Raw genomic sequence first — 24,861 nt, forward strand, 5'->3', positions numbered from 1 at the left:
GTGTGTGCGTGTGTGTGCGTGTGTGTGTGTGTGTGTGTGTGTGTGTGTGTGCGTGTGTGTGTGTGTGCGCTTGGAGCGATGTTCTGCAGTGTGTAATCTCTGTAAAGGATTGGGGTTGAAACCGGGGAATCGGCTGCGATTTTTGGGTGTTTGGGTGAAGGGGGGAGTAACCTATCTAGATTATACTACACATTGCCTTCTTCAACAAACTGGAATAGGAATGGAGGCAGCATGACTAGCTGTTCGGGAAGATGGGGAGGGGGTTCGTCATATGTATTATCCGCGGAGAAATATAGAGATGGAATACAGCCTTTTCTTGGTGATAAGGACGATCTTTTTCTTCGCTTGTTGGTTCGGACTCTTTTCTATTTTGACGAAGTAGTTGTAGAGCTGGGTAGGGGATTCACGGCGGGCAAAGTAAGGCCGAGGAGGGCTCTGTTTCCGTCTTGACTTTAACCGTGGGTTGAATCCTTTTTGGCATCTTCTTCTTTTGGTTTTCTTCTTTCTTTTGGCGGTATGCCCGAGATCATCCTCATAGGCAAGTGAGTTGTCGTTTCCTTTTCCTTTTTTTTTTTCTCCCTTTTTGGCGTTGGGATGTGATGGTCACGTCTTTTTGCGTGTTCTTCTTTGGTCAACTTGGTACATCGGAAATGTCCCAATGGGGGAAGGCCAGAGCGTGGGCGTGGGCGTGGGCGTGGGATGTGATGACATGGGCGAGGCTCGATGCCCTCATGCGGCGTTGCGTCGTCTTGCTTATACATACCTTACTCGCCTTGTCACTGACAGAAGGGAGAGAAAAACCTCAAGGTTTGCATGCAATGCACGGACTGTCCAGACCGGATGCTGGGATTCGAAAGTTGGGGGGTTTCTGACACACTTGCTTTCCATGAGCATGCCACTGGACAAGCCTGTAGATGCAAAGAAACAGCCGGGACTGGGGGGGCACTGCATGTATAGACGGACATGTATGTATGTATGTAGGTCGGGTAGGTAAGGTAGGTATAGTAGGGACCGAGGGCATCCAGCCATCATCGGTACATACCTGACCTACAAGGAGAGGGTTCAGGTTACTGTACTGTAGAGCACAGACGTGATCCGACGATGGTCTTGCCTATTCTCGCCGGGCTTGCGAACATGTCTGAATGACAAGTCGACTGACGGAGGCCCAGCGGCCGCGTTCAGAAGAAGCAATGTGTGGAATCTCGGCCTGGTGGTTGGCGATCTGACGAGTAGGAGTACTACATATCATGACCTGAATGTGCTGATGTTGGGGAGTACCTTAGCCTCGGCCCATTGACCAGGTACATACATACACTGCTTAGCACAGAAGCCGCAGCCCCCATGTCATCGTTCCTTGTGTTCTGTAATTAATTCCTGTGAGGAATCCGATGGGCTTGTTGCTGGTCGAGGCGAAAAGAAGCTTGTTTTTTGTTTTGCTCGTTTGTCGTTCACCGAGTGTTGCCGCAATGGACTGATGTGCGACTATTGCCAGCATGAACAGCCACGTATTACATGGCGGTCTGGATGTGCCTATAGCGCTTCTTGCAATAACCAGGTTATTATGTAGGGAGCTGTCCGGTCTGGTTCGCATCGCGATTGTAGCCCTTGGCTATCTGCAATCTGAGCATCACTTGCGACTGTATGTACAACCATACACTGGTGGCGGCCCAAGCCTCGGCGGCTGTCTCGTACCTATCCTATCAGCCAAGCGGACAAAAGCCAATGGCCCTCGATGTCACACACACTCTCTCTTTCTGTCTCCTCCGCCACGAGACGCGGGCTGGGAGGGGCAACAACTCCCAGAACAGAGAGAGAGAGAGACGGCATGGCATGTTGGTGACGGGGACGGGCTGGCAGAACAGAGGGGCCTTTTTTCTTCTTTGAGGGGGCCAAAAACGGGCAGAGGCAATAGGTCATCTATCACAAACTACAAGGCGCGACCGGTGAAGGAAAATATGGATCCTGCATGCGGGCAGGGCTGCAAGGTGGCCACCCCCTTGTGGTCCCAGCATGTTACCGGACCCTCTCAGCTGGACTGGCCGGTTCGATGCCAAAAAGTGAGGCAGACATTTTGGGATGTGCTAGTGATATCACGGGCATGGGGAGGATGGGGGAATGATGAGGATGGGATGGAGGGGAGGGAGGGGGGCAGAGAGGGGGAAGGGTAAAGATGCAGTGAAGCCCAACACATGAGGGACGATGGCGTCTTTTGGGGAGAAAGATTGAAGGAGAAGGGCAAGGAGAGAGACGAGTGACGCGCTGCTCCTGTTTTGGGGAAGAGGCCGAAGGAAGAGGCGATGATACTGCTGGTACTAGTAGTACTGTACATTGCATACATACAAACACGTGCCAGACGGGATGACGAGATGACGAGATGACACGAGGAGACAAGAGGATTGGAGACAGAGACAAGAGACAAGAGGCTGGAAGCTTGAGGCAGGCAAGCATACACGTACCTACCTACTGTTAGGCCAGGCCGAGGCTGAGAAGCGGTTTGATGATGATCCATTCCCATCGGGACGAGGGACGTGGCAGGGCGCCTACAACAGATGCAGGACTCTGGCTGGCAGACAAGGCCCTCATCATACCAGACCCTGACAAGGAACATCGCAGACAGAGAGCGCGTCTGTGTGAGGGCGCGCGTGGCTGTCACACATACGGGCAAGTATAGTATTCCCGCAATGCTGGATGGTACTGCTATTCCCGCTGGTGTGCCTCGGCGGTGACGAGCATGGCACCCAGGACGAGGACAAGAGTAAAGAAGGATTGAAGCTTGTCAGGGATTCTTCTGCATGAGCCATGCCTTGCAAGCAGATAATTACATGTAGCGGTGCCTCGTCTTTATTTCTTTGAGCCTGGCTTTTGGACTTGTTGTTTCGCTCGTTTTTTCTCACAAGAGACTTGCTTGCTCGTCGATTGTTTGCATTAATGGGCCCAAGAGGAGAAAACGAACGTCGCCAATGAATGCAATGGAGAGGGCAGACGTAGAGAGCATGTTTATCAAAGATGATCCTGGCAAAAGATGGAAGGTGAATTTGGCACTTTTGTACTTGATACATGCGGCAATTTCGTCCACAGCGGTTCGAGTTGTCGTGCCGTGTCGTGATTGTGCTGTATCACAAGCAGATTTTTTTTTTCCTTCATTTTTTTTCCATTTGTGATAGAAAAGATGGAAGAGGAAAAGATGGGAACGGGGGAAAGAAGACGAGTGATTTTTGGAAATGTGAGAGATGAGAATTGCTGTGCCTTGGGTCGAAGAGAGAAGTGGGCGATGAGATTTTGGCACTGCACCAGGAACCCGCCACAGGTAAATCGAGGGACCTTTCACATCACTCTTGGCTTTTTCTCCATCTTCAGGTACTCGAGATACTGCTGCTCGGACGAGATGCCTCCTCTGCAGGTGATACGGCGTGTTCGTTGTGATGCTCCACGTCCTGCTTCTTTCTCGTCGTCGGATTTCAAAAGTCGGCTTTTTTGGCACCGAGGCCCGGGGGGCAAGGAAGCGCCATCCGGCCGACGATAGCACATGCACGATGCCCTGTGCTTGTACCTAACCCATCAACCCTGACACGAACAACCTTGAAATATGCGGCAAGCCAGCGGATATACAGGGGGGTCGACGAGTGGGTATGTAGCAGCAAGTCCGCACACTTGCAGTTGAGAGAGCCAAAAGAGGCCATTCTCGTGCCGTGCCTGGACAGGCTGGATTGACGGGATCAACACCAACCAAGACACCACCTGCAGATGGCGACGAAACGTGATTTAGATCATCACCGCACATGTAGCCCGTTGAGTAGATGCTGGTATTACGGCCTGGAGCGACATCCGGCGCTGTTTGCGCCACTGAATCCGCCAGCTTCGCTCAGCCATGGCCCAAACCACCACCAAACCTGCGCAGCTGCAGCTCCCAGGGCGCCACCTTTGTCGCTGCTGGCCAGTGCCGCGGGCGTCGTCCGGCTGCTGTGCGTGTGCGACGGCATCCAGCAGAGGTCCGTCTAGGCGCCGGGTTCGCACGTGCAGCCCTTTGAGGGCATCGAATCATCCATGGATTGGCCAGCAGCGCCGAGGAATCACGACGAGGGCCGTCGTGCAACACATACATACGGTATGAAGCAACTCGTACAGGTTGACCCCGGCCTGGCTGTGAGCGTGTCCAGGGTTGTTCAATGGGTATCAGAACTCGTATGGCGTGCGTCTCTCGCGCAGACAATGAACGGGATCGTCCCCAGAAGCACTGCAGGTGCATCAACGTTGCCGGACATGTCCGTACATACATACATACATGTACGAGTATTACCTACCTAGACTATACTCGTAGTACCCAGTCAGTATCAACAGGTCGAGGTAACGTGCACGACCATCACGTCGAGCCCCAGACCGGTTTTGGCGCCCATTCTGGCACCACATATGATGTGTCTGATTCTTGTCTGATGCATCTTCTTTTCTCCTGCAAATCAAAAAATCCTCGCCACGACACAGACGGCCAGGCCGCAACCGGCGCTAAAAGCCGTCAACCCACAGGCGCCCTTTCTCTTCTACCTATTGATTCGTGTGCCCCTCGACCGCCGCTGGCGAACAGCATCCTTCTCTGCCAGCCATCGGCGTCAGCCCTACGTAGCTCGACCTCTTTTCTCTCCTTGTTGTCTCTTCTCTCTCTCAACAGAAACTGCAGTCGGAGGGGAAAACTGTGAGGAAAAAGTGACCGTTGAGCCAAAGGTGACAGAGAGGAAAGGGCTCGGAGGAGGGGAGGGGAGACTTGACTCGCAGCAGACGACTCAGTTGCTGCTCTTGTTGCTGAGCACACACCCGACCTTTCTCTCTTCTGATTTGGTAGCATCTGCTCCGTGCTCCGTACATGCGGCAGACGGTAGTATTAAAGTTGCGGCCCTGTCCACAACCTTGCGCCAGCCGGTTGAGCCTCTCTGCGACTCAGACGCCTCTTGCATGCCGCCGCCACAACCCAACTCTCCCAACTGCAACCTCTGCCCAACATCCACCTACATTCGCAGGGCGACCGTACCTTACCTATCGATAACGAGGCCGACTCACTCTCGACACTGCCTGACCTATACGAGTACTCGCCCGCTTCATCATTAGGCTGCTCTTCACCATCATCGGCATCAGCTCCGACAGCCTTCTCCAATCACCATCACGAGAGTGCCCGCGCCCCGTGCCTTTGCCAAGCACAAGCCAACCCTTCCAGGCCCATTGCCGTCTGCTGCCGACCCCGAACCCAGCATCGTCGCCAGCATCGCCACCGCCGACCTGACGGAACCCCAGGCGCAGTGCTGAGAGAGCTGAACAGCGGCATCATCGCCTTCGCATCCTTCCTTCCAGGTGCCTGTCCTTGACCTCGGGTGCCGTGTCTACCACATCATTCGATCCTACGCGCGCGCGTGCCAGACGGACGCTTGTATACCGAGGCTGCGACTGCGGCGTCGGTGGAGGCTTGCAGCAAGCAGCTAACCCCCAGCTTCCGAGAGGCTACTAGTGCGTGGGCGAGTCAAGCAAGGACAGCTGGGATACGTCCGGCTGAGGACGAGAGCAGGAAACGGCGGTATACCGGCGCCCAATCGACATCTTTGGATTCCAGGCTCGGCCAGCGCGAGACATCAGAAAGACATATAGGAGGACCAGGACAAGGTGTCGTCGCAACAGCAAGGGCAGCGGCTTTTCGACAAGGCTGGAATAGAGTAGCACACAGCTGCTGGGTTACTCGTGCCTCCGACGGCTTGGAACATTGCGCCAGTTCCAAAGGCAGGCAAAAATAGAGAACGCTGCGACAGCCACCCCTGCTTGCGTATTCCTTTCCACCAGGGGAATAGCGGCCAGGGCCCAGCAACCGGCAGCAGAAAACGAAGCCGGACAAGGCACAAGTCGGAACGCAGCCCGGCTGCGCGCGTGCGCTGCCGCTATCCCGTAATACCTGGCTCCCGAGCCTTGTCGCCGCTGACAGTCATGCGATTCGGATCCCTCCCTCTGCCGCAGGACGACGACTTTGACGACTTCGACGAGACCGATATTCCCCCTCCCGAACACTGCGTCTACTGCCTACACTATCACAGCTGCCACATCCACTACGAGCAGCCCAAGCACGAGGACAACAGGGGCCAGTTTCAGGTGCAGTATGCGACCCTCTATGGCCCCGGGAGCAGCAATAGCAGCAGCACATACAACGACCAGCACGACCATCACCACGAGCACGACCAAGGCGAAAGATACGACGCAGAGGAGGTCATGACGCCCGCACCAGACGCTGCCCCCGCTGACGGCGCTGCCAGTGGCCACGGCAACGGCAACGGCATCTCGGTGTATCAGGCGAATCCCAACTTCCCCTACACAACCGTGTACTACGGACATGCCTACGGACAGTCTTACGCCCAGAGCCACCAGTATCCCACGGCGCAGGCAGATCACGACCAAGAAATGAGCGATGAGGACGGGGGTGCGCCTCTGAACAGCCACAATGGAGCCGTCCACAGCAACCCCATGGTCAGCGGCGCAATGGCCCCCAGCCTGTACTTTTATCACGCCAACGCGATTGACGACGAAGACGATATGGAGAGAGAAGACGATGACGAGGAAGACTTGGACGACGAGGACGAGGCTGCGTTGATGGACCAAGACGATGACCATGCACCACCACACCAGATGCCCGCCGCCTCGAACGTTCCGATACCGTCCCTTATGCAATACCTGCAAGGGACAGGTCAGCAGCCGATAGCGCCCGCCCTCACACAAGCTCTGATCAACCAAGTCACAAATCAGCTGCCGGGACAAGGACTGTCGGATGACGAGTTATCCCTCGACGAGGAAGAACAAGCGCTGCTGCTCGATCCTTTCCCGCCTGTCCACATGAGCAACCCAAACCCCAGCATCCTGGGGTCCGAGAACTACGGCCTCATCGACTTCTTGCGCGTTTGGGCATACGGCCACGTTGGGATTCGCAGCGTTCGCGGCAAAAAGCTGTCTGCCCCGGGCCTCCACAGAGTCTTGAAGCAGGCCACCAGCGGAGTAGAACGGGTGTACTACCATGACCTGCGCGGAGACGGCTGTGACATGCAAGGGCTGGATTGGGACAGCATGAACACGACCCGCCATGCCGCCAGGCGGATCCGTCGACTCACATATAAGAACTACGTCAACAGAACGGGCTCTGATATTCATGTAAGTTCTCTCTTTTACTTCTGCCTTGCACCCACACACAGACGCAGTCATGTTTCCTTATCCAATATCCGTAAATCCAGCGTCTCCTATTCCACCCTTTTCTCCTCTCTCTTTCCTCTTTAACACAAGGATTTGTACAGTATTCGGCAGAGGCACAGCTCCCTTCTACCGACAACTTCTTCAGGTTCAGGAGAATGGACGTACGGCGAGACATCAGCCTGGCCCATTTCCAGCTTCGGAGCGTGCTGGCATGTCCCACTCGGACGCATGCGTACTACCCCAGCAGCCAAGGCATCAACGTGATGAACAGCTCGACCAGAAAGACAAGCCTGGCCATGAATCTCCGTGCGTTTGCCGGCATGACGGCCCCTGCAGTTTCCACCCTCGATGCCGGCTGCGGCGTCTTGATGGCCGGCACCTTTAATGGGGATTATTTCCTGCAGTCGCTGGGCACCCAGGACAAGAAGGCCTATTCCGAGGGACAGATATCAAACGACATCAGTGGGATAACCAACCACATCAAGATATACAAGCCCAGGAGGTCGGGAAGTCCTGTTGCCGCCATCGCAAGCAACGACCAGGGATTCCGCCTGTTAGACCTGCAGACGGAAAAGTTTACCGCCAAGTTCACGTATCCGTTTGCCTTGAACTGCTCAGCCATGTCACCGGATGGTCGGCTGAGGGTCGTTGTGGGCGATGACCTGAACGTACTCATCACCAACGCAGAGACGGGAGAAATCCTGCAGCAGCTGGGCGGACACCGCGACTACGGATTCGCTTGCGACTGGTCAGACAACGGCCACACTGTTGCCACTGGGTTCCAGGACAGGACGGTCAAGATCTGGGACGCCCGCTACTGGCGCAACGCCAACGGGGTCAGCACGCCAATCGCCACGATATCGACCGAGATGGCCGGTGTCCGAAATCTGCGCTTCTCCCCGTCCGGCAGCGGCAGGCCTGTCCTTGCCGCGGCCGAAGAGGCCGACTTCATCAACCTGATTGACGCCCAGACGTTTGCCACCAAGCAGACCATTGACGTGTTTGGCGAGATTGGAGGCGTGGCCTTTACCAATGACGGGCAGGACCTCAACGTCCTCTGCTGCGACGCCCACCGCGGCGGCCTGCTGCAGTTTGAGCGGTGCAGCTTTGGAGTCGACGAGCCTCTCTCGGGAGGCCGCCAGCGCTTCCTGAACGGAGACCGAGGGTCATCCAACCAGTGGGACTTTGTGAAACGGCGCCGGCCGCCAATGTACATGGATGGCCCAGGTGTATTCTAAAGCCGGATGTGGCGGACCAACCGGTTATGACGTTACGATTCTCTATGCATATTTCCCCCTTTTCCCTTGTCCTCTGCCGCCTTACATTCTCATCCAAGCTGTCCCTTTTTGGCTTGTACATACTTGTTTCGTTTATTATTCCCTCTACGCCAGTGATGACTTGACTTTCTACCCGCTGTTCTTCTTGTCGGCATGATCATTGCGGCCTCATTCTTGTTTTCTTGGGGACTGTGTCTTGCGGGTTTGCTACTTGGCAGATGCCGTTCAGTAGTTATGTTTGTGGAACATATTGGTCTCGTCGTTTCCTCCATTCTTCTTCTTTTTTTTTTTTCATTCTCCTTTGCCAACTGGGGGTATAAGGACTCATAAGGATGTGTTCTTCCTTTTATGTTGGATTTTCTTTCGCATGATGATTCCCGCTTCCATATGTTAACAAATGGTTAGAGATGAGGGCTATGCTTATCTGCAAAACCCTCTAAAAAAGGAACCTCTCAAAAAAAGAGGAAGAAGGGGGGGAAAAAAAGGAAAGGGAAAAGCGAAACTTATCAAAAAGAAAAAAGTGTGTAGCCTTGTTAGGTCTGGCTCGAAAACATTCTTACTATTTTTTCTTTCTTCTCATTCATCGATTTTCTTTACTTTCGTGGATTTATCTTCTGTGGCATTAGGGATGCATGTTTTGGGAGTCAAGTACACGAGGGACATACGCATGTAAAGGGGGGCTGTAAGCGAGCCATCTTTCTTCTATCTTCTTCTTCTTCTTCTTCTTCTTCTTCTTCTTCATTGTCATCGTATCCCTTCTTCTTCGATTGTTAACTCAATCTTCTCTTCGTATGCGTTTTGCATGATTGTGGCTCCTCGTTTCTCACACTTTTTCTTCCAAGTTTGCTCCTATGGACGACTTGAGGGAAAAGGAAGAAAGGCCGCTTTTGATCTTGGAGTTTGAGCTCTTCTATGAATTCCCTTTTTTGGGAAGAAAGGAGATGTATTCATGTGTGCCTTACATAGGTAAGATGGTTGGGGGGGGGGGGGGGGGTTTCACAAAAGGTCAGGGACACTGGAGATCAAGAGATATCCAAAGGTTAAGGGAATTGGAAGATATCGAAAGGTTTCTATGTAGGTAAGGTATATCCGACAATACACGACGGGGATATGTATGTATGCACTGCCTTTTTTTAGTTCGACTATACTGTGTTGTGTAGCACGTTATATCTGAAATCGGCCTAATTGGCATCTGTAAATTCGGCTTTGAAGACATATATTCTGCAAAGTTAAGAACAATGTTGTTCGCTACAAGGCATTTCGATTCAAAGAGGGCGAGGAAAGAGAAAAGACGAGAGTAGATATGTGTCTTAAAACTACGCGAGAGGTTTTTTCCGTATCACACTCGTTCCAACTGCCTTACGTAGGCAAGTGGTCAACCCATTGTAACAATCCACATACGTATTGAGATTTGGCATGATGAGTAGAATGTGAAAAAAAGTCGTATTGTCAGAGGATAGGGTTAGACAAGATACGCAGGGCTCGTGTAGAAGATTGAGATCTCGAAAGTTCTTTTCTTCTATGTGTGCTTCAACAGCCCTTTTCTCTAAAACTACGCGGATGTTAACTTGTTTTATTTGCTGCACAAAGTCAAAAGCTAAGGATAATCGTGATGAGGTCTGGGACTAGATTCCATTGATTTATCAAAATTGCGTGACAGAGGCTTTCTTATGAATATCATCTGAATGTACAGAGAGAAAGAGAATGGAGGACAAGGTGCTACAGTATCCGCACTTGAAGAGGTTTTAGGGTAGAGGTCGATGTGAGAGCGCCTATTGCACTTGGGACATGTGGTCACCAGAAAGTGCATATATCATCCTGATGACTTCTATAAGCCATTCGACGTGCAATCGTCATATATCGTTAGTCACAGGCTTGTGGTTTCTTCGGTAGCTTGTATGATATACCTACTCAAGATAGAATGACAGAGACACAAGTTTCATGAGAGGTTTATCAACATGCAAGTGTTGGTGTGCAGTTGATACTAACGGTACGAAAGGGATTGTCTAACCGGTCACCTCGGTTTAAAATCACATGTAAACAAGCTCATCGAATATTAATTAATTACAGCATTAGAATCAGATGCTAAATGTACACCCGGACCCATGGCGACTTCATATACAGAAACACCGTGTAGTTGCCAAAACACAAGCCATGAGACCCGCTATCACACAACACCACGCAAAGACATAGGGAAATTTGCAGCCAACCAAGTCCCATCTCTTGTCGAGGAGCGGCCCCCGACGCTGTCATGACCGCCTGAACTTCCAAATCGGCATCAGGATATCTTCGTGGTCCCGTACTGGTGGCGAAAATACACAAGGGGGGCTGACGGACAGAACCGAGCGAGCTTGACATTCGGATACATTTAGTAAATGACGTTCAGCTGCAGTAAAACCCATCACGCGTTGCATTGCTTAATCCCCAAACACCACTTAAGCAGAGATGGCGAAAGCCGCGGCGGCACCCCAGCTCTGCTCGCAGCCGAAGCTGCCAGGCTGCTTCCACAGGTCGTCATCGTAAGAGAAGAAGACGGTCTTGCTACCGCAGCTCTCACGGATGGACTTGATGGCGGTAGCCTGCTCGGGGTTGCCGGGGCAGGCGGCGCCGTTGCATGTACCCTGCTTGGGCCAGCCGCACTCCAGGTTGATGACGTCGTTGCCAGGGCAAATCTTGCCAAGGAGCTCGAGCTGTCCAGAGACGAAGTCACCCGCCTTCTCGGGAGTGGTGGCAGAGTTGAAGAAGGGGTGGATGTTGGCACCGGTGACGTCGACGACGCCGCAGATGGCGGAGGAGACGTCGGAGCGCTGCCAGATGTTGAGCGTCTCGGAGATGGTGTAACCACCAGTGTAGCCGCTGCACTTCTCCTTGACGGTGGAGACAAGGCTGGCGAGCTGAGAAGCAGAGCAGAAGCCGTTCATAATAGCCTCGTTACCAACCACAATGAGCTTGACCATATCCCACTGAGCCCAGGAAGAGATGGCGTCAACCTGGCTCTTGATGTCGGGAGTGTCGTAGCTGCAGCCGTCACCCTTGACGAAGACTCCAAGGATCATGTCAATGCCGTACTTCTTGGCGGCGGTACCAACATTCTCGAGGGTGTCGCAGTCAGTCGAGTAGACACGGAGGACCTGGAAACCAGCAGCCTTGAGCTTGGCAATGTCGGAGTCGACCTCGGAGGCGGACTTGCAGTTGCCGCTGGAAGCCTCATAGGGAGTGTAGGTGATACCGTAGTGGTCGTTGCTGCCGCTCAGACCACCGCTAGGAGCGTGAGGCTGGGGCTTGGGCTTGGGGGCAGCCTGGGTGGGCTTGGGCTTGGGAGCAGCAGAGGTAGCAACAGGAGGAGGAGCGTAGGCGGGAGCGCTGGAAACAGCCTGGACGGAGGGAGCAGCCGACTGGGTAGTCTCAGCCGGAGGAGGAGAGGGAGGGTTGTAGGCCGGGCTGGTGGTCACAGCGGCGGGAGCGGCAGTCGTCGTGGGGAGGCCAGAGCTGGCAAAGGGGCAGTAGGTGACGTAGTCGGTCTCGGTGACGGTGACGACCTGCTCGGGAGCAGTGTAGGTGCCGGGCTCGTAGCTGGTCGGGACGGGGTAGACCAGGAGCGTGGACGAGGGAACCACGGTGGTGATGGGAGCAATGGTGTAGGTACCGGCGGCAGGGCAGACGTAGGTGGTCTGGACAATGACGCTGGTAACCACGGTGCCGCTGGTTGAGATGCTGGCCACGGGGCAGACAACGGTGGTGGCCGTCTCAACGACAGTGGTGACACCGCCGACGGTGTGGGTTCCGGGAGGAACCTGGGTAGAGCTGGCACCGCAGACGGTGGTGGTGTCGGTCAGGGTGATGGTCGTGGCCGGGATCGTGTAGGTTCCGGGCGTAGGGAAGGTGACCGGCGCAGGAGTCGGCACAGGGACGACGACGACCTCAGAAGTAGGAGGAGGAGCCGGGGCCTCGGTGGTGGTGACCGGCGCAGCGGCGGTCGTGGTCTCAACGGGAGCCGCAGAGGTCACAGGGACCTTGGCGGGAATCACTTCATGTCTGGTTAGCACAAGGTCACTTACACCGGGTAAGGGGAGGGAGGTGAGCAGCATCCCCCATCTCCCCCCTTTCCCCCCGAGGACTCCGTGGAATCGTCAACGTACAAGTAGGCTCGCCAGTAATGGTCGACCAGACAGTGGTGCATCCCGGAACACAGACCTCGCCAGTCTGGAATCTCTTTGCGGCGAAGAGCTCGTGGGCGTGGCGGTGGGCGTGAGAGGCGCTGGCGGCGCCGGTCAGGGCAGCCACGGCAGCGGCGGCGAACGTTCCCTTCATCGTGGAAAATATCAAGTACAAAAAAGAATGCCCGCTAAAAGAGTGAAGCGGTAAGTTGGTTTACTGGAGAACAGCAGGAAAGAGCAGCTTCCTTCGAGACCTCGCTTTGACGATCCGTGGGGAGTGAGGAAAAGAAGAAACAAAGACGTCAAGGCCAGGTGGGCAGAGCGCCATTATTATGAGTACGGGCGGTGCGCGTGCAGGCGGGTAACATGGCTCGTTGTTGTTATTAGACTTGGCCAGGTAGCATGGGAGGTGTGCTCACCAACAAGTCGGCCGGAACGTGCAGTACCTGGTCGGCTGTGGAATCCTTTGCTGCAGACGAGGTACCGGCCCAGCTGGGAGAGGAATGACAGGGGGTCCGACAGAGAGGGGGGTGGAAGGAAGACGAGCCACTGTGGCTACCTCTGCGTCCATCGCTGGTCGCTTCCAACACAAGCAGCTGCTGGGCCAAGGCGGCTTCTCAACGCCAAAATAGGGGAGTGTGGATCTTGGCCAAGCAATTACTATTTCGTGCCAGCATTTCTCCTTGAAAGGGGCAGCGAGCACTCGGCGCGGCTAGCTGAAACAGATCATGGACTTTGCCCATTGCTACCCGAGAAGTTAGGAGCTGAGCTGCGAACAATGAAGAGAGCTGCGACATTGAGGCTTCTGCGCTTTGCAGAGCTGGGCCAGGGAGCCGCTCGTCATCAGCGAATGCAACAGCGGTGGTGTCTTTGCAGTAATACCAGACGCAGAACACCTAGACATCGCTTCGTATTGCACTCGGGGTCCATCGCTCTGCATGCTCGGGGTTCCGGTGATGAGTGGTTGATCACCTCCATGCTAGGAGATGAGCATCGGCCTGTCATCTGAGATGTTTGGCTGGCGCAGCTCCCTTCCCTGTTGGATGCACAGGAGGCCGGAAGCTCTGGCAAATCAACGCCGAGGGACGATCCTCTGGCCAATCTCGGACGTGGGTTGGCTCGACACTACTGCTAGCTTGAGAGGCTGCGAGATTGTTCCTGCGTCTGCCTACTCCGCTTGGCGCATGAGCGGGCCAGGCACACACAGCGCCTCACATCTTGCTAAGCCCAGTTTGTGCGCCGTCCCCAGCCTAAGCGTAGTGTCCGGCTTGTCGGGCGTTTCTGATGTTGGTAATGGCGTTAGCCGCAGTCCATGGCCGATGGCTGTCTCTTCCGGCGAAGCGGCATTTTCTTGGAGCTCGGCGCGCTGAAGATGATGATGGAGCTACCCGTGCAAGTCTGCATCGCCCACGTCCACATAGGAAGTATGGGGTATTGCAGCGGTCTCGCTGCTGTGAACGCCTGGACCTCCGACTCAATTTCAGCGGTGGGTTGCATTTGTGCCATTTTAAGCTTAGATTCTCCGCACTGCTCAAGGGCATTTTCCCTGCCACCCCCGGCCTGAGTCCAAACATGCGCTCTTGCAAGGGAATCGTTTAGAGATGTCTTGGCCCGATTTGAGCCTGGTCCGCATGAAATCCTCGAAGCAATGGCCGTGATATTAGTGTAGGCGTACTTGTACGAAGCACCTTGAGCTTGACCGCTGCGCTGCGCGAACTTTTCATTTCGAGAAAGGGGCGCCAGTTCTGGTTCGAGAAAAAAGCCGGTCCGAAGCTGTCCAATCATGGCCACCTGCTTGCTATTAGCCTTACTATTCAGGTAATTCTCGTATTTGCAGAATGGACTCCTGCCCCTGCCATTCAAGGGGGTCGCTTGGGTTGACCCATGACAAGAGGCAATCCTCAATTTGCGACGCAGGGTCGTCAGAGAGCCGGGCACGCCGTAGAGCCGTGCTGAGTCCCTGTGCTTCGGTCTGACGAGCCACAGACCGCTGGTTCCCGTAGGCCCAGATGAGGAAAGTCGTTGTGCGGTGATGGTAGCATTCGTTCGTCTGCAACTCTTTGGGCGTGAAGCTGCGCTGGTCCAGGAGTGCAGAGTAATAGTAGAATGTGCAGATACGAAGGGAAACAGCCCCAAAGAATACGGAGTGGTATTCCTGTGGGTAGAATCGAACCAGCAAAGCCCCGAGACGGCGTTGATGTGATACAAGGTGCAATTGCAACGGCTGGCTGCACCGCGATAAAAGCCCCGTGTGTCCTGTCCTGTGCGTGGGAAACCTTCTTCTTCCTTTCTTTTCCTTTTAAGCGAGGGTTTGACTCGCAAGCACAATTTCTGTCTTATCGCACTTTCCGATCCCTGGCGCCTGCCTTGTCGTTCCTTTGCATCCCCGGCGCTGCTGCCATTATTAGAGCGAACATTCGATGCAAGCGCAGGGGACGTCGGCACCCTGCCTGCCTGCCTTGTCTGAGGTGGCGTTTGGTGCTAAGAATTAATGAGAAGCGCTATAAAATGCACTGCCTACTAAAACCGGGGGATCTGCGTGAACAATAAGCGTCTAGATCTCTTCCGGCCAGGCCTAGCAAGACGTTTAAACTTTCGATTCCTGGAGATACTTAAAATTGCCTCCGTCTACTAGGTATACAGAGTAAAGTGTTTATACATATACGCGACCTGCATTCCGGTATTGATGTGCGAGGGATACAATCACGTATACGCAAATAGGCACAGGCGATCATGTGCTGACAAGTATCACTCGATGCTTGGAGTATTGCAGCATCGAAGAGACCGATCCTGACATTATTGCCATTGTGTGCTGTTGCCGAGGCAATCAGCGACGACGGAAGGAATGCGCGACAACCAACGCTGTATCGGCGCTGTAAGGCGCTGGAAACGAATCGGCACTTGGTAGCACAGGCGATGAGTTTGTCACCTTCATCTCCGACTGACATATTAGCAGCGGGTTACAGCTACTGCATGACTTTGGAAAGAATCTCTGAGTTACCATCCAATTGGATACTCTGTTCGTGACCTGCTGCAGTTCCTCTTTGTGAGATGGATGCTTGTGATATCATCTGCAGCGACACGAGCCACAATTTTACTAGTAGTAGGCGCCGTGTAAAAGGCACGTGACTATTAACGCCACCAGCAGCAGCGCCACCAGTAACAACGCCACACCTACATGAAAAGCTCAGAGGAGGCTTGAAAAATTCACTGTCGTTTGAAGTCGTGATATGTGAACGCCGTATGCCCGTCATGCTGGCTTGTCAGTCTTTTCAGAGGCAGTGTCTCTTACGCAGCCGCTGTTGTGCCATTACCGGTAGGCTGACGAGAGCTCATTCCGTTTCTCAACCCAAAACCGCCTTTCTCGGGCTTCAAAGAGTGAGTTTTACCTTGTCTGGATCATTTAGCTCCAACTTACACAGGAAACGCAGCATTGGGCGAGCACAAACAGCGAGCCTCAGCCTCAACCGAAATACGGGCAAGATCATCTACCAACGTCTGCCTCTCAACTAGAATCAGCAAATCAACATGCTCCGTATCTGCCAATTCGCAAGCGACTGCGGCTATGGACTGCCCAGCACGGAGAACAGACCAACGCTGACAGCATGCCTCCCGACATGGTCCTGTACGGAGGAGTATCAAATCACTTGAGCCGAACTCAGTCAACGGGGTCATCTGAGATGGATCAGCTGCGGCCTGTCCAGACTGGAATGACAGACGAGTTTGAAGAGGACCTTGGGGGAGACGAACCAGAGACTGCTGCCGTTGGAGGAAGCACCAGACAGCCCGGTGATCTCGTCGAATTAAAGTGAGAAGTCGACATGCCTGCTCCCTCATGTATGCTTACTGACATTTGAATCAGGCAAACTGGCTCGAGAGTGCCACTATTCGCAATCTATTTGGGATACTTCGGAGAGAGAAACCACTTCTATGCCTCCAACGGTAGATGGCTTACCAGCATGGGGTACTCGCCGCTGTTCACAGTAGCCAAATTTGTGACCCAAGAGGAACTGGCACCTGTCTTGGCCAAGATGCCCCAGAATGGGTCACCCGAGTTATTTGAGGAGCTCCGCCGTAACGAAAAGGGCCCTTCCAGAGACGACGGCGCTCGGCTTATCGAGAAGATGGTGGACTTTAGGCTCAAAGCAGATGCGGTGCACCAAAGCAACCTCGGCAAGCTGGACGCCGTCCGGACGTTCTTGTCAACCCGGCGACAAGTCAGCTACCTCAGCCTCTTCGAAATCGCCGACATACTGCTGCCGGCGTCCCTGAAAGCAAACGGCCAGTTCCCGCCCTTTGCACTCTATGCGGTCCATTCAGCCCTTTACCAGAACGATGTCGGCTTTAGGCCGCTCAGCCCGACCAGCGATTGCCATCGTCGAGATCATTTGTTCGAAGTCTTTCCTCAATCTCATGCCCATGTCATCAACAGAGTCGTTGCCATGGTGCGTGATTACACGGCAACGAGTGGGAAACGCTTGAGGTCGCCCACCCCTGATGAGCTGGAAGACACCGCGCTGGGTCTATTCATACTCCAGGCGCGCAGGACCGTCCAGGCCAGTCGCTCAAAGCGACAATGGACGCCACATGGCATCCTTGCACCTGCAGATGGCATGCAGCTGGAGCAGCCAGAATGGTCCCAATCCAGCAAGGAGATCATTGCATTCCTAGAATGGTGGGCGAGCTACGATCTTTTCGAACCTGGGTCAAGGTTTCATGGCTACGGCGCCTTAATCCTCCGCGCCCTCCAGCTCTACGACGACGCTGTACTCGACCAGAGCACCGCTTGGACGTTTCTGCAGGAGATCGGTATCATCCCTCCTTGGGAGGTCCCGTCACGCTACAAAGTGCGCTTCCCAGAAGTCAAAATCATTAGGGGTGGTGGACTTGAACGGGAGACTCCCAAAGATATCGAAAATTCGAAGCGGCCAGATATCGCAGCAGGGTCCAGGCGAGCATACACGCAATCCACAATATTCTGCATCGACGCGGTATCGACCATGGTCATTGACGACGGCATTTCATTGGAACGCACTGATAACCCTGACGAGTTCTGGCTTCACGTCCACGCGGCTGATCCTGCTTCGTGTATCAAACCAAACTCTGACCTGTGCAAGTTTATGGAGCTGATACCAGAAAACATTTACCTGCCCGGGCACTTCCAAGCTATGCTTCCCTCCAACCTAGGGGAAGAGGAAGATGCCAAGGACTATGCCTCGGATGGTCTCGTTGGGCAGTTCTCCCTCAAGTCAGGTAGCCCAGCCTTAACCTTCAGTGCCAAGGTCAACAGAGCCGGCGACTTGCTGGACTTCAAGGTCGAACCCAGCACGCTTGATAAGGTTGTCTATTTGGATCCCGAAGATGTATCTCGTTTTTGCAACGAGCCACCGCCGCCGCCAGTCCCAAGCTACAATCTTACCGTCGGAACCCTGGAAGGAGATGGAGAGCCAGAGCTCAACCGCCCAATGACTGCGGCCGAGGATCTAGATGCGTCCAGTAAAGAGGATTTACTGGTGCTATATCAGCTCGCCGAGGCCCTCAAGAGCAAGCGCCTCTCAAAGGGGGCATGGCCATACTTCTTCCCGCGCCCCTCCGTCTCCGTGAAGCAAGGTGATGCCCCTGACACAACAGACACGTCCAGCTTTGACACGACAGAAACGTTCAGCTTCCTCCCTGCGGATCCATACATCAAGGCTGGCTATGAGGCATCAACTGGCTGCTCCGTCGTCTCCAACACAATGGTTCTGGCCGGTGAAATTGCGGCACGCTGGTGTTCGTCTCGCGGCATCCCGATTCCATATCGGAGGGACGTCAAGTTCGGGCATGGTGGGAAGGGGGCATTTGACTACGCAACAAAGCACATCTACCCCTTAATTCAAAAAGGAATCGAACCAAGCGGCAGCCAGCGGCAAGAACTGATACGACACACTGGTGGAATCGAGATAGCAAGCCAACCTGGCCCGTACTTTCTCCTTGGCCTCGATATGTACGCCAAAGCTACGTCGCCTCTGCGCCGCTTCTCCGACCTGCTGGTCCACTGGCAGATTCATGCTGCTTTGGAGCACGAGCGGAAGACTCAGCGGACCATCGACCCCGACACTGACAACTTGGATGCCATTCTTCCCTTCACCAGCAGCCAGCTTGCGACCACGCTTCCACTGCTACAGGTGCGCGAGAAGATGGCACGAACAGTCTCTCGCGGCATCCTCGAGTGGATCCTCATCGCCCTTGTCCGCGCATGGCGCTTCGAGAAGACGGCGCCCGAAAAGCTCCTGTTTACTGTCGGTTCTCGTTGGCGACAGGGCTGCATCGGCAAGGTGGATTTCTTCGATCTGCATGCGATTATGGACATTGAGGGCCTGAACCAGAAGGTGCTCATCAAGGACGTCCGGGTCGGAGACCAGTTTGAAGTCGAGATTGCAGATGTCAACGTACATTCTCGGCGGATCCTCGTCAAGGCACTGAAGTATTTAGGCTCCAATGCCGGCGAAACTTCACCAATGCCGGCTTTGACATGAGTGTCCATTCGGAAACCCGCACCACCAGAGGATGCAGGCTCAAGCTCCCAGATGGGGTTGCCTTTGGACCGAACGACGCCGAAGACAACGGCGACGACGATGCAAGCTGGCCAAGTGCATAGCCCCAGCACACCATTTCTCGACCATTCTCACCAGTCCTTGACCTGTGGAGACGAGCAAAAGCTTGCGTGGTGCCCAGCCGTTAACAGACTGCGACGTCTCTTCAACCCAATGCACCGCACAAGTGCATATGCAACCCCCTATTTTTCCTTAGCCTTTCCCCCGTCGGCCTTACAAACAGGCCACGCTGGAAGCCTCTGGTTGGCCCTGTCTTGCTACCTAGTACTTGTACTAAGTCGTAGCATTGCCTTCTCTCTCCCCCGCACAGGGATTCAAATTACCCCAGACTCTGGGCTGCATCTGACGAGGGAGGGGTCCGGGCTCCACCTTTCCCAGGGTCTTTTGTTGGGAACCAAGGACGCAAAACCTGGAGACGACGATGTTTTTGGCTGTTCCCGCATTCAGGCGCTGGCACCCGTGCGGCAAACTTGACTCTCCGACAACCTACATACGAGTACATGTACTCGTCCCTGTTTTAGTTGTTTGCTGGCAAGCTTCTTTCTCCTCGGTGTCACTACGGACTTGGCTGCAAGGAGACTATATTGATAGTAGCAAGCATCGTACAAACACCTGTATCCTTCGGCTTTGTACGGAGCGTCATACGTAGCCGCACATGTACACACACCCTCTCCTGTACCATACCATACACACACATACCTCCCCTCTGCCCATTCTCTGTTGCACCTACCTACCTTACCCATCTCTGTACGAATAGCATCAAAGGAAAAGTCTGCTATACATAGCGTAGAATGACGCGGCCACCCGCCGCAACACCTTATAGAATACCTCAGATTAAAAGAAAGAAAAGGAACAGTACAAAGCATTCTTCTACCGCAATCCCTCTGCCATCTGCCATCTAACGTAATGATAACCGTCGATTGTTTGGGTTGTCCCTCACAACCTAATTATGACGTTTGTCTACCTAACTCTCCTGCACCTAACCGCGCTCTCTCTCTACTTCTGTTAGATCAAGCATAATATTAATGAATCCAACGGACTTTGATACCCGCTCCATCGAACAACTTATTTGTCAAGCCTCTCCAGTTTGTCTGGGCTTGGGCATACATACAGTAATACCAACCCTCAAGGTACAGGTACTTTAATTGTACTCGGTATCCATGCCGTACTGCTAATCGTGAGGGCTCAATGCTGAGGTCACGATGTAAAGTAGAGGCCTCTCATTAGCTTCATACAACTGCTGTTAAAGCCTTGGCTCAGACAAGTCTAGAACATACCTACCTTTACCCTTACAGATGCTCCGTCCAGACCCTGAAAGCACTGTCCTGACACATCAGGCCTCCAACACCCGTCACTCAATCATTCATGTAATGCAACGTCTTTTTATACAATGATTTGTATTTTATTTCGTTTGCTTGTGTCCTGTGGATTCCTATGTACAAACGATGCATCTACTGTCCAACACAGAATCCATCCCGTTTTGTTGCCCATCTCATGAGAAAGAAAAGAAAACCAATTCCATGCCATATGTTGTCCAGATTCTTTACCAAGTAGATCGTCCCCCTCCTCATCGCTCGTACAACAAGTTTTAGCGGCAATTAGGAAGAAAAAGGAAAAAGAGTAACAGGTTTTTTGTGCACACAGACAAACGCCAGTTAACAATGAAGACAATGATCCCTTGAGCCGCCCAGGTATTTTGATAAACCGCGCGATCCAAAAACACAAAGGAGAGACAATGGTATGAAAAAACAAATGAAAAGAGCAGCTCTTCGCAATCGTCAGATTAGGTATATGACGGAAAATGCAGTAAAGGAGATGAAACGGACAGTACAGAGACAGTGTCATAAGCCGTCGTATAGCCGGGATACCCTGGCCCTCAGTCGTCGAACCAAGGGAAGGAAAAAAGGAAGAGCTAGTAAAAGAAAATTAGGCGGCCAGAGATGAAGTCACCCGACCACCACAAAAGGTATCTCGTGACGTTCCCGAGCCCACAGTGACAAGATTGCCATTGCGGCCTTCGTCGTGCTTTCGCCTCCCGATGACGCCGGGCTGGCAGCGCCAACGGCTTAGTCGTCGTGACCGGCCCCAACAAAAAGGGATTCCGCGTCCCACTCGGGGCTCAATTGGATCCAGGGAATTAGGTAATGGTGAATGAAATCGAAGGCAGGGACGCATATCACCGGAATGCGACACAGGTACCCCGGATCTGCGGTCGCTCGACGGCGCCCGGAGGTGGAAACGGTTGTTTGCCTGGCCCTGATGGCATTGGGCGCGCAGAATCCAGCCAAGCGCTCGGATCGCTGCGCTGCTCGTGGCATCATCGACGTCGGCCAACGGCCAATTACATCGTCGGTGAGGATCGCTGTCCGATTATTTTCGCCACCCGACGTTCCAAATGACATGGGCAATGTCGCGGGCGGTGTTGACGGTATCGATGACCCGGCCGAAGATGCCCTCGCTGCTGGATGACGTCTCGGGTTCATCGCATGGCATGAACATGCCCGACGGCGTTCGACGCATGCCCGCCGGTTCCTCAAGGAGACTGTTTGACGATGTTGATCTGTGCAATCCGCCAGCACCAGTGTCCTTCGGTGGGGAGAGCCAGCCAACGCTGGGGGCCTGAATCGCTGCATCGAGATCGTCCTCGTCTTCGTCAAAGAAAAAGCCACCGGACGGCTTGGAAGGGCGAAGCGTCTCCTGAGAGGATGATGGGGATAGAAGGGGGCTGCGGGCGCCAGTGCTGTGCTTCATGGCCGAATCACGCGAATCCGGGCTGTCTTCCTGGTATTTGAGCGTTGTAGACGGGAGCATGGCGATGATCTTGCCCTCGGCAGTATATGACTTCTTTTGCGCGCGCTGCTTGATCAATGGGCGTCGTTTTGACCTGACCCGCTTCATCATGACCCCATCGTCGGAGTCGCTCTCGTCACCAAAGACATCCATGTCCACGTCGACATCGTCATCATCTTCGCCCTTGACGTCGACGGCGATGCACTGTTCCACCTGTTCGTTAAAGTGAATATGCTTGCGCTCGGGACAAGGTGACGTAATGCTCGAAGATTCTGTAGACGTAGCGAAGGCGCTGCTGTTTTCGTGGCTCATGCGCCTGGAGGAGAAGGAAAGCGAGACGTAATCTGTGTGTGCCCGCCCGAGGCCAGGCCGCATTGCGCTTTTCCGGTACTCCTGAGCGTGAACGGCGGCGGCGGCCTGCTTGAGAAGAGATGCACTCGACAGCGACCTCTGGAGCATGATTTCCGACATGCTCCTCTTCTTGAGAATGGTCTTCTTGTTCAGGTTGACTAGAGAGCTTGATTTTGATAATGACACGCTGGACGGGCCTGTCTTGTTAGCAGACATGTTGCGCTTTCCAGACTGGAGAGGGCCGTAGAGCCAAGTAACGTCGTAGTCCTTTAGCCTAGGATAATATTAGCATATATGCAAATAGCAATCGGAAGTAGTGACACCACGGAGGAAACATACCAGTTAAGTGTCTCGGGAGATATCGTCTTCAGGTTGTTCTTGGCCTTCATCCATGTTCTCCAAGAAGCATTCTCCAGCCTGGCACTGTTGGGGAATTCTCCTCTTTTTGATATTATATACCTCCACGATGACCAAATGTCCTCTTCCCTCCAATCGTGGGACAGGTAGTCGACTTGGCGGGACGGCTTGGTCGCAATAGCCGTGTCATCTTCAGCATGGTCGCTGAGATGGGGGCTGTCTGGCCGTGAGGTGCTGACGGAGCTAGTGTGTTCGACAGGCGAGACGTTGTAGGAGTCCCCGGTGCGAGGACTCGGCGGAGGCTCCAGGTTGTCATCTGGGCGAATCTGCGGGTGCAAGTAGAGCTTGTCGGCCGTGAAGGGCGGCAGGCCGAAGTGGTCCTCGGGAGCCTCGTCTATAGACAGAGTCTCCTCGAAATCGGAGGCAACGGAGAGGTTGCTGGAGGGAGTAGATGTGTAAGAGACGTCTGCCGATTCGATGTGGGCGGTGCGAGGAGACGAAGGCGCTGAGGAGTGGTCGGAGTCGGAAAAGGACTTGTTAGGAGGATGAGCGTATGGATTTGACAGGTCGGCCATGTGGTGATATGATGACAATGAGCCGCTGCCCAGGTTGGACTGGGAGTGAGAGCGCCGCATCGGAGCAGAGAAGTAACTGTCGTCGCTGGAGAGGACGGCTGTCATGGTGAAGTCTGTAGACAATGAAACGACGTGCGTGCGCGGCTCGACAACACAAGAGCCTTCTCTTGCAAGATCACACAGTCATGAGAAGCAGCAGCCTGCTTGAGCAGCCACGGGCGGCTGTTTGTTGAGAGACGGGGCCCGGATTGCGTGGTGTAAGTGTCTGAGCGTGGGCGAATGAGAGGGCGAGGACGATGCCGTCAGCGCTGCAGGTTCGGTCGGTAGTGGCAGCCGATTTTCAGGTCACCTGCGCACCCACACAAAACAAAAAAAATAAGACGAAGTCTCGGTTTCTGTTCCTGGCAAAGTACACGCGGGAGAGACGGGCTACCGATCACGGACCAGGGAGGAAACTGGCAGGGCCTGGCGAGAGCGATTGAGGATGGAAGAAGACGAGAAGAAGAAAAGAAGAAGAGGAGACTCGATTCCCAAATGCACGAGACGGCGTCCAAAGGGCAGTGCCGGCAAATTGTTGGACCAGGTGACTTGATGACAGGAGATGGCGATGCCGAACGGCTGTGGGTTCCGGCGTAGCGTTCTGGAGCTGGTGAAATTGGAGGTGGCCAGCGAGTCCGGGGTGGAGCGAGGGTAGCAGCCGCAGTGGTGAAACGAGAGTTCGGCTCAGGACAGAGGACGGCGAGAGGGATCAGATGCAGGGGACCAGAGCCTAAGAGAGGAGGAGAAAGGGAGGAGCAAGATATCGAGCAAGTGAGCGAGAAGAGGGCGGAGGAGAGAAAGGGTCCAGGTCAGAGTCAGCGTCGAGATAAGAACTGAGAGCCAGAGGGCAGACACTCGTTGCAACCGATCCGGTCTAACACAATCGGGGACGAACAGTGCAAGAAAATCTGGACGAGGAAAAGTAGACCTGACGGCGACAGAGCGGATCGCAGCTGGGGAGCCGGAGGCGTAATAAGTGGTTGACGGGCCTCGCAGAAAAACGGAGGCCCGGCCAGATGGTTGCTGGCGATGGCATTTTAGCGCACAGGCCGCTAGCGCTCCCAGGTTCCAGCGCTGGAGGGTCGCCAATTGGGAGCAGCTTTGGGAAGAGCCGGAGAGCCAGACCAGCAGGAGCACAGACCAGCAGGGTTCCAGTTGAGGTACTCGTACCAGACACTGAAGTGAGCACCGCAAGGGCACTCACTCATTGTCCGAGTACTCGCTACCCGGCCGCGGCCAGAGACAAGCTGCGATGCCCACGTATGCGGTACGACTGCCGAGCCACGCACACGCACGGCTGTCACCCTGGTCTGTTCGCTCCCTCTTCTCACTTTTCATCTTTTGCCCTGCCCTCACTTCCAGGCACCGCGCATTCATACAGTACACGCACGCGCTGCCTTAGCCCAAACTTTTTTTTTCTCCTCTGTCCCGCTGCCCTGTTTTCGCCTCTTGTGCGGATTCGCCGCTGCGGCGGGTGGAGTACAAGGTACAGCGTGCGTGCAAGTGCGAAGTA

At 54.2% G+C, this 24,861-nt stretch overlaps 4 protein-coding genes across 4 annotated transcripts; 2 read left to right on the plus strand and 2 right to left on the minus strand.

The window, feature by feature from the left end:
• Positions 1–6,855: 6,855 nt before the first annotated feature.
• On the plus strand, positions 6,856–8,444 carry BBK36DRAFT_1188567 (WD40 repeat-like protein; the record flags this gene model as incomplete). Its single annotated transcript, XM_024896583.1, has 2 exons — positions 6,856–7,171; positions 7,318–8,444. 2 exons carry the CDS (start codon positions 6,856–6,858, stop codon positions 8,442–8,444), a joined length of 1,443 nt encoding a protein of 480 aa, XP_024753133.1.
• Positions 8,445–10,528: 2,084 nt separating this feature from the next.
• Positions 10,529–12,871, minus strand: BBK36DRAFT_1134340 (glycoside hydrolase family 17 protein). The gene is made up of 2 exons (XM_024892272.1): positions 12,629–12,871; positions 10,529–12,516 (listed from the first exon to the last, which is right to left on the minus strand). Exons 1-2 carry the CDS (start codon positions 12,792–12,794, stop codon positions 10,919–10,921), a joined length of 1,764 nt encoding a protein of 587 aa, XP_024753134.1. The 5' UTR covers positions 12,795–12,871; the 3' UTR covers positions 10,529–10,918.
• Positions 12,872–15,892: 3,021 nt separating this feature from the next.
• On the plus strand, positions 15,893–19,158 carry BBK36DRAFT_1166045 (RNB-domain-containing protein; the record flags this gene model as incomplete). The annotated part of the gene is made up of 4 exons (XM_024894852.1): positions 15,893–16,018; positions 16,102–16,448; positions 16,503–18,039; positions 18,175–19,158. 4 exons carry the CDS (start codon positions 15,893–15,895, stop codon positions 19,156–19,158), a joined length of 2,994 nt encoding a protein of 997 aa, XP_024753135.1.
• A 2,448-nt stretch (positions 19,159–21,606) lies between these two features.
• On the minus strand, positions 21,607–23,414 carry BBK36DRAFT_1188577 (hypothetical protein; the record flags this gene model as incomplete). The annotated part of the gene is made up of 2 exons (XM_024896584.1): positions 21,607–22,651; positions 22,717–23,414. The coding sequence occupies 2 exons, from the start codon at positions 23,412–23,414 to the stop codon at positions 21,607–21,609; spliced, it is 1,743 nt and encodes a 580-aa protein (XP_024753136.1).
• Positions 23,415–24,861: the final 1,447 nt, after the last annotated feature.

Source organism: Trichoderma citrinoviride (assembly GCF_003025115.1).
Source record: "Trichoderma citrinoviride strain TUCIM 6016 unplaced genomic scaffold BBK36scaffold_2, whole genome shotgun sequence".
NCBI lineage: Eukaryota > Fungi > Ascomycota > Sordariomycetes > Hypocreales > Hypocreaceae > Trichoderma > Trichoderma citrinoviride.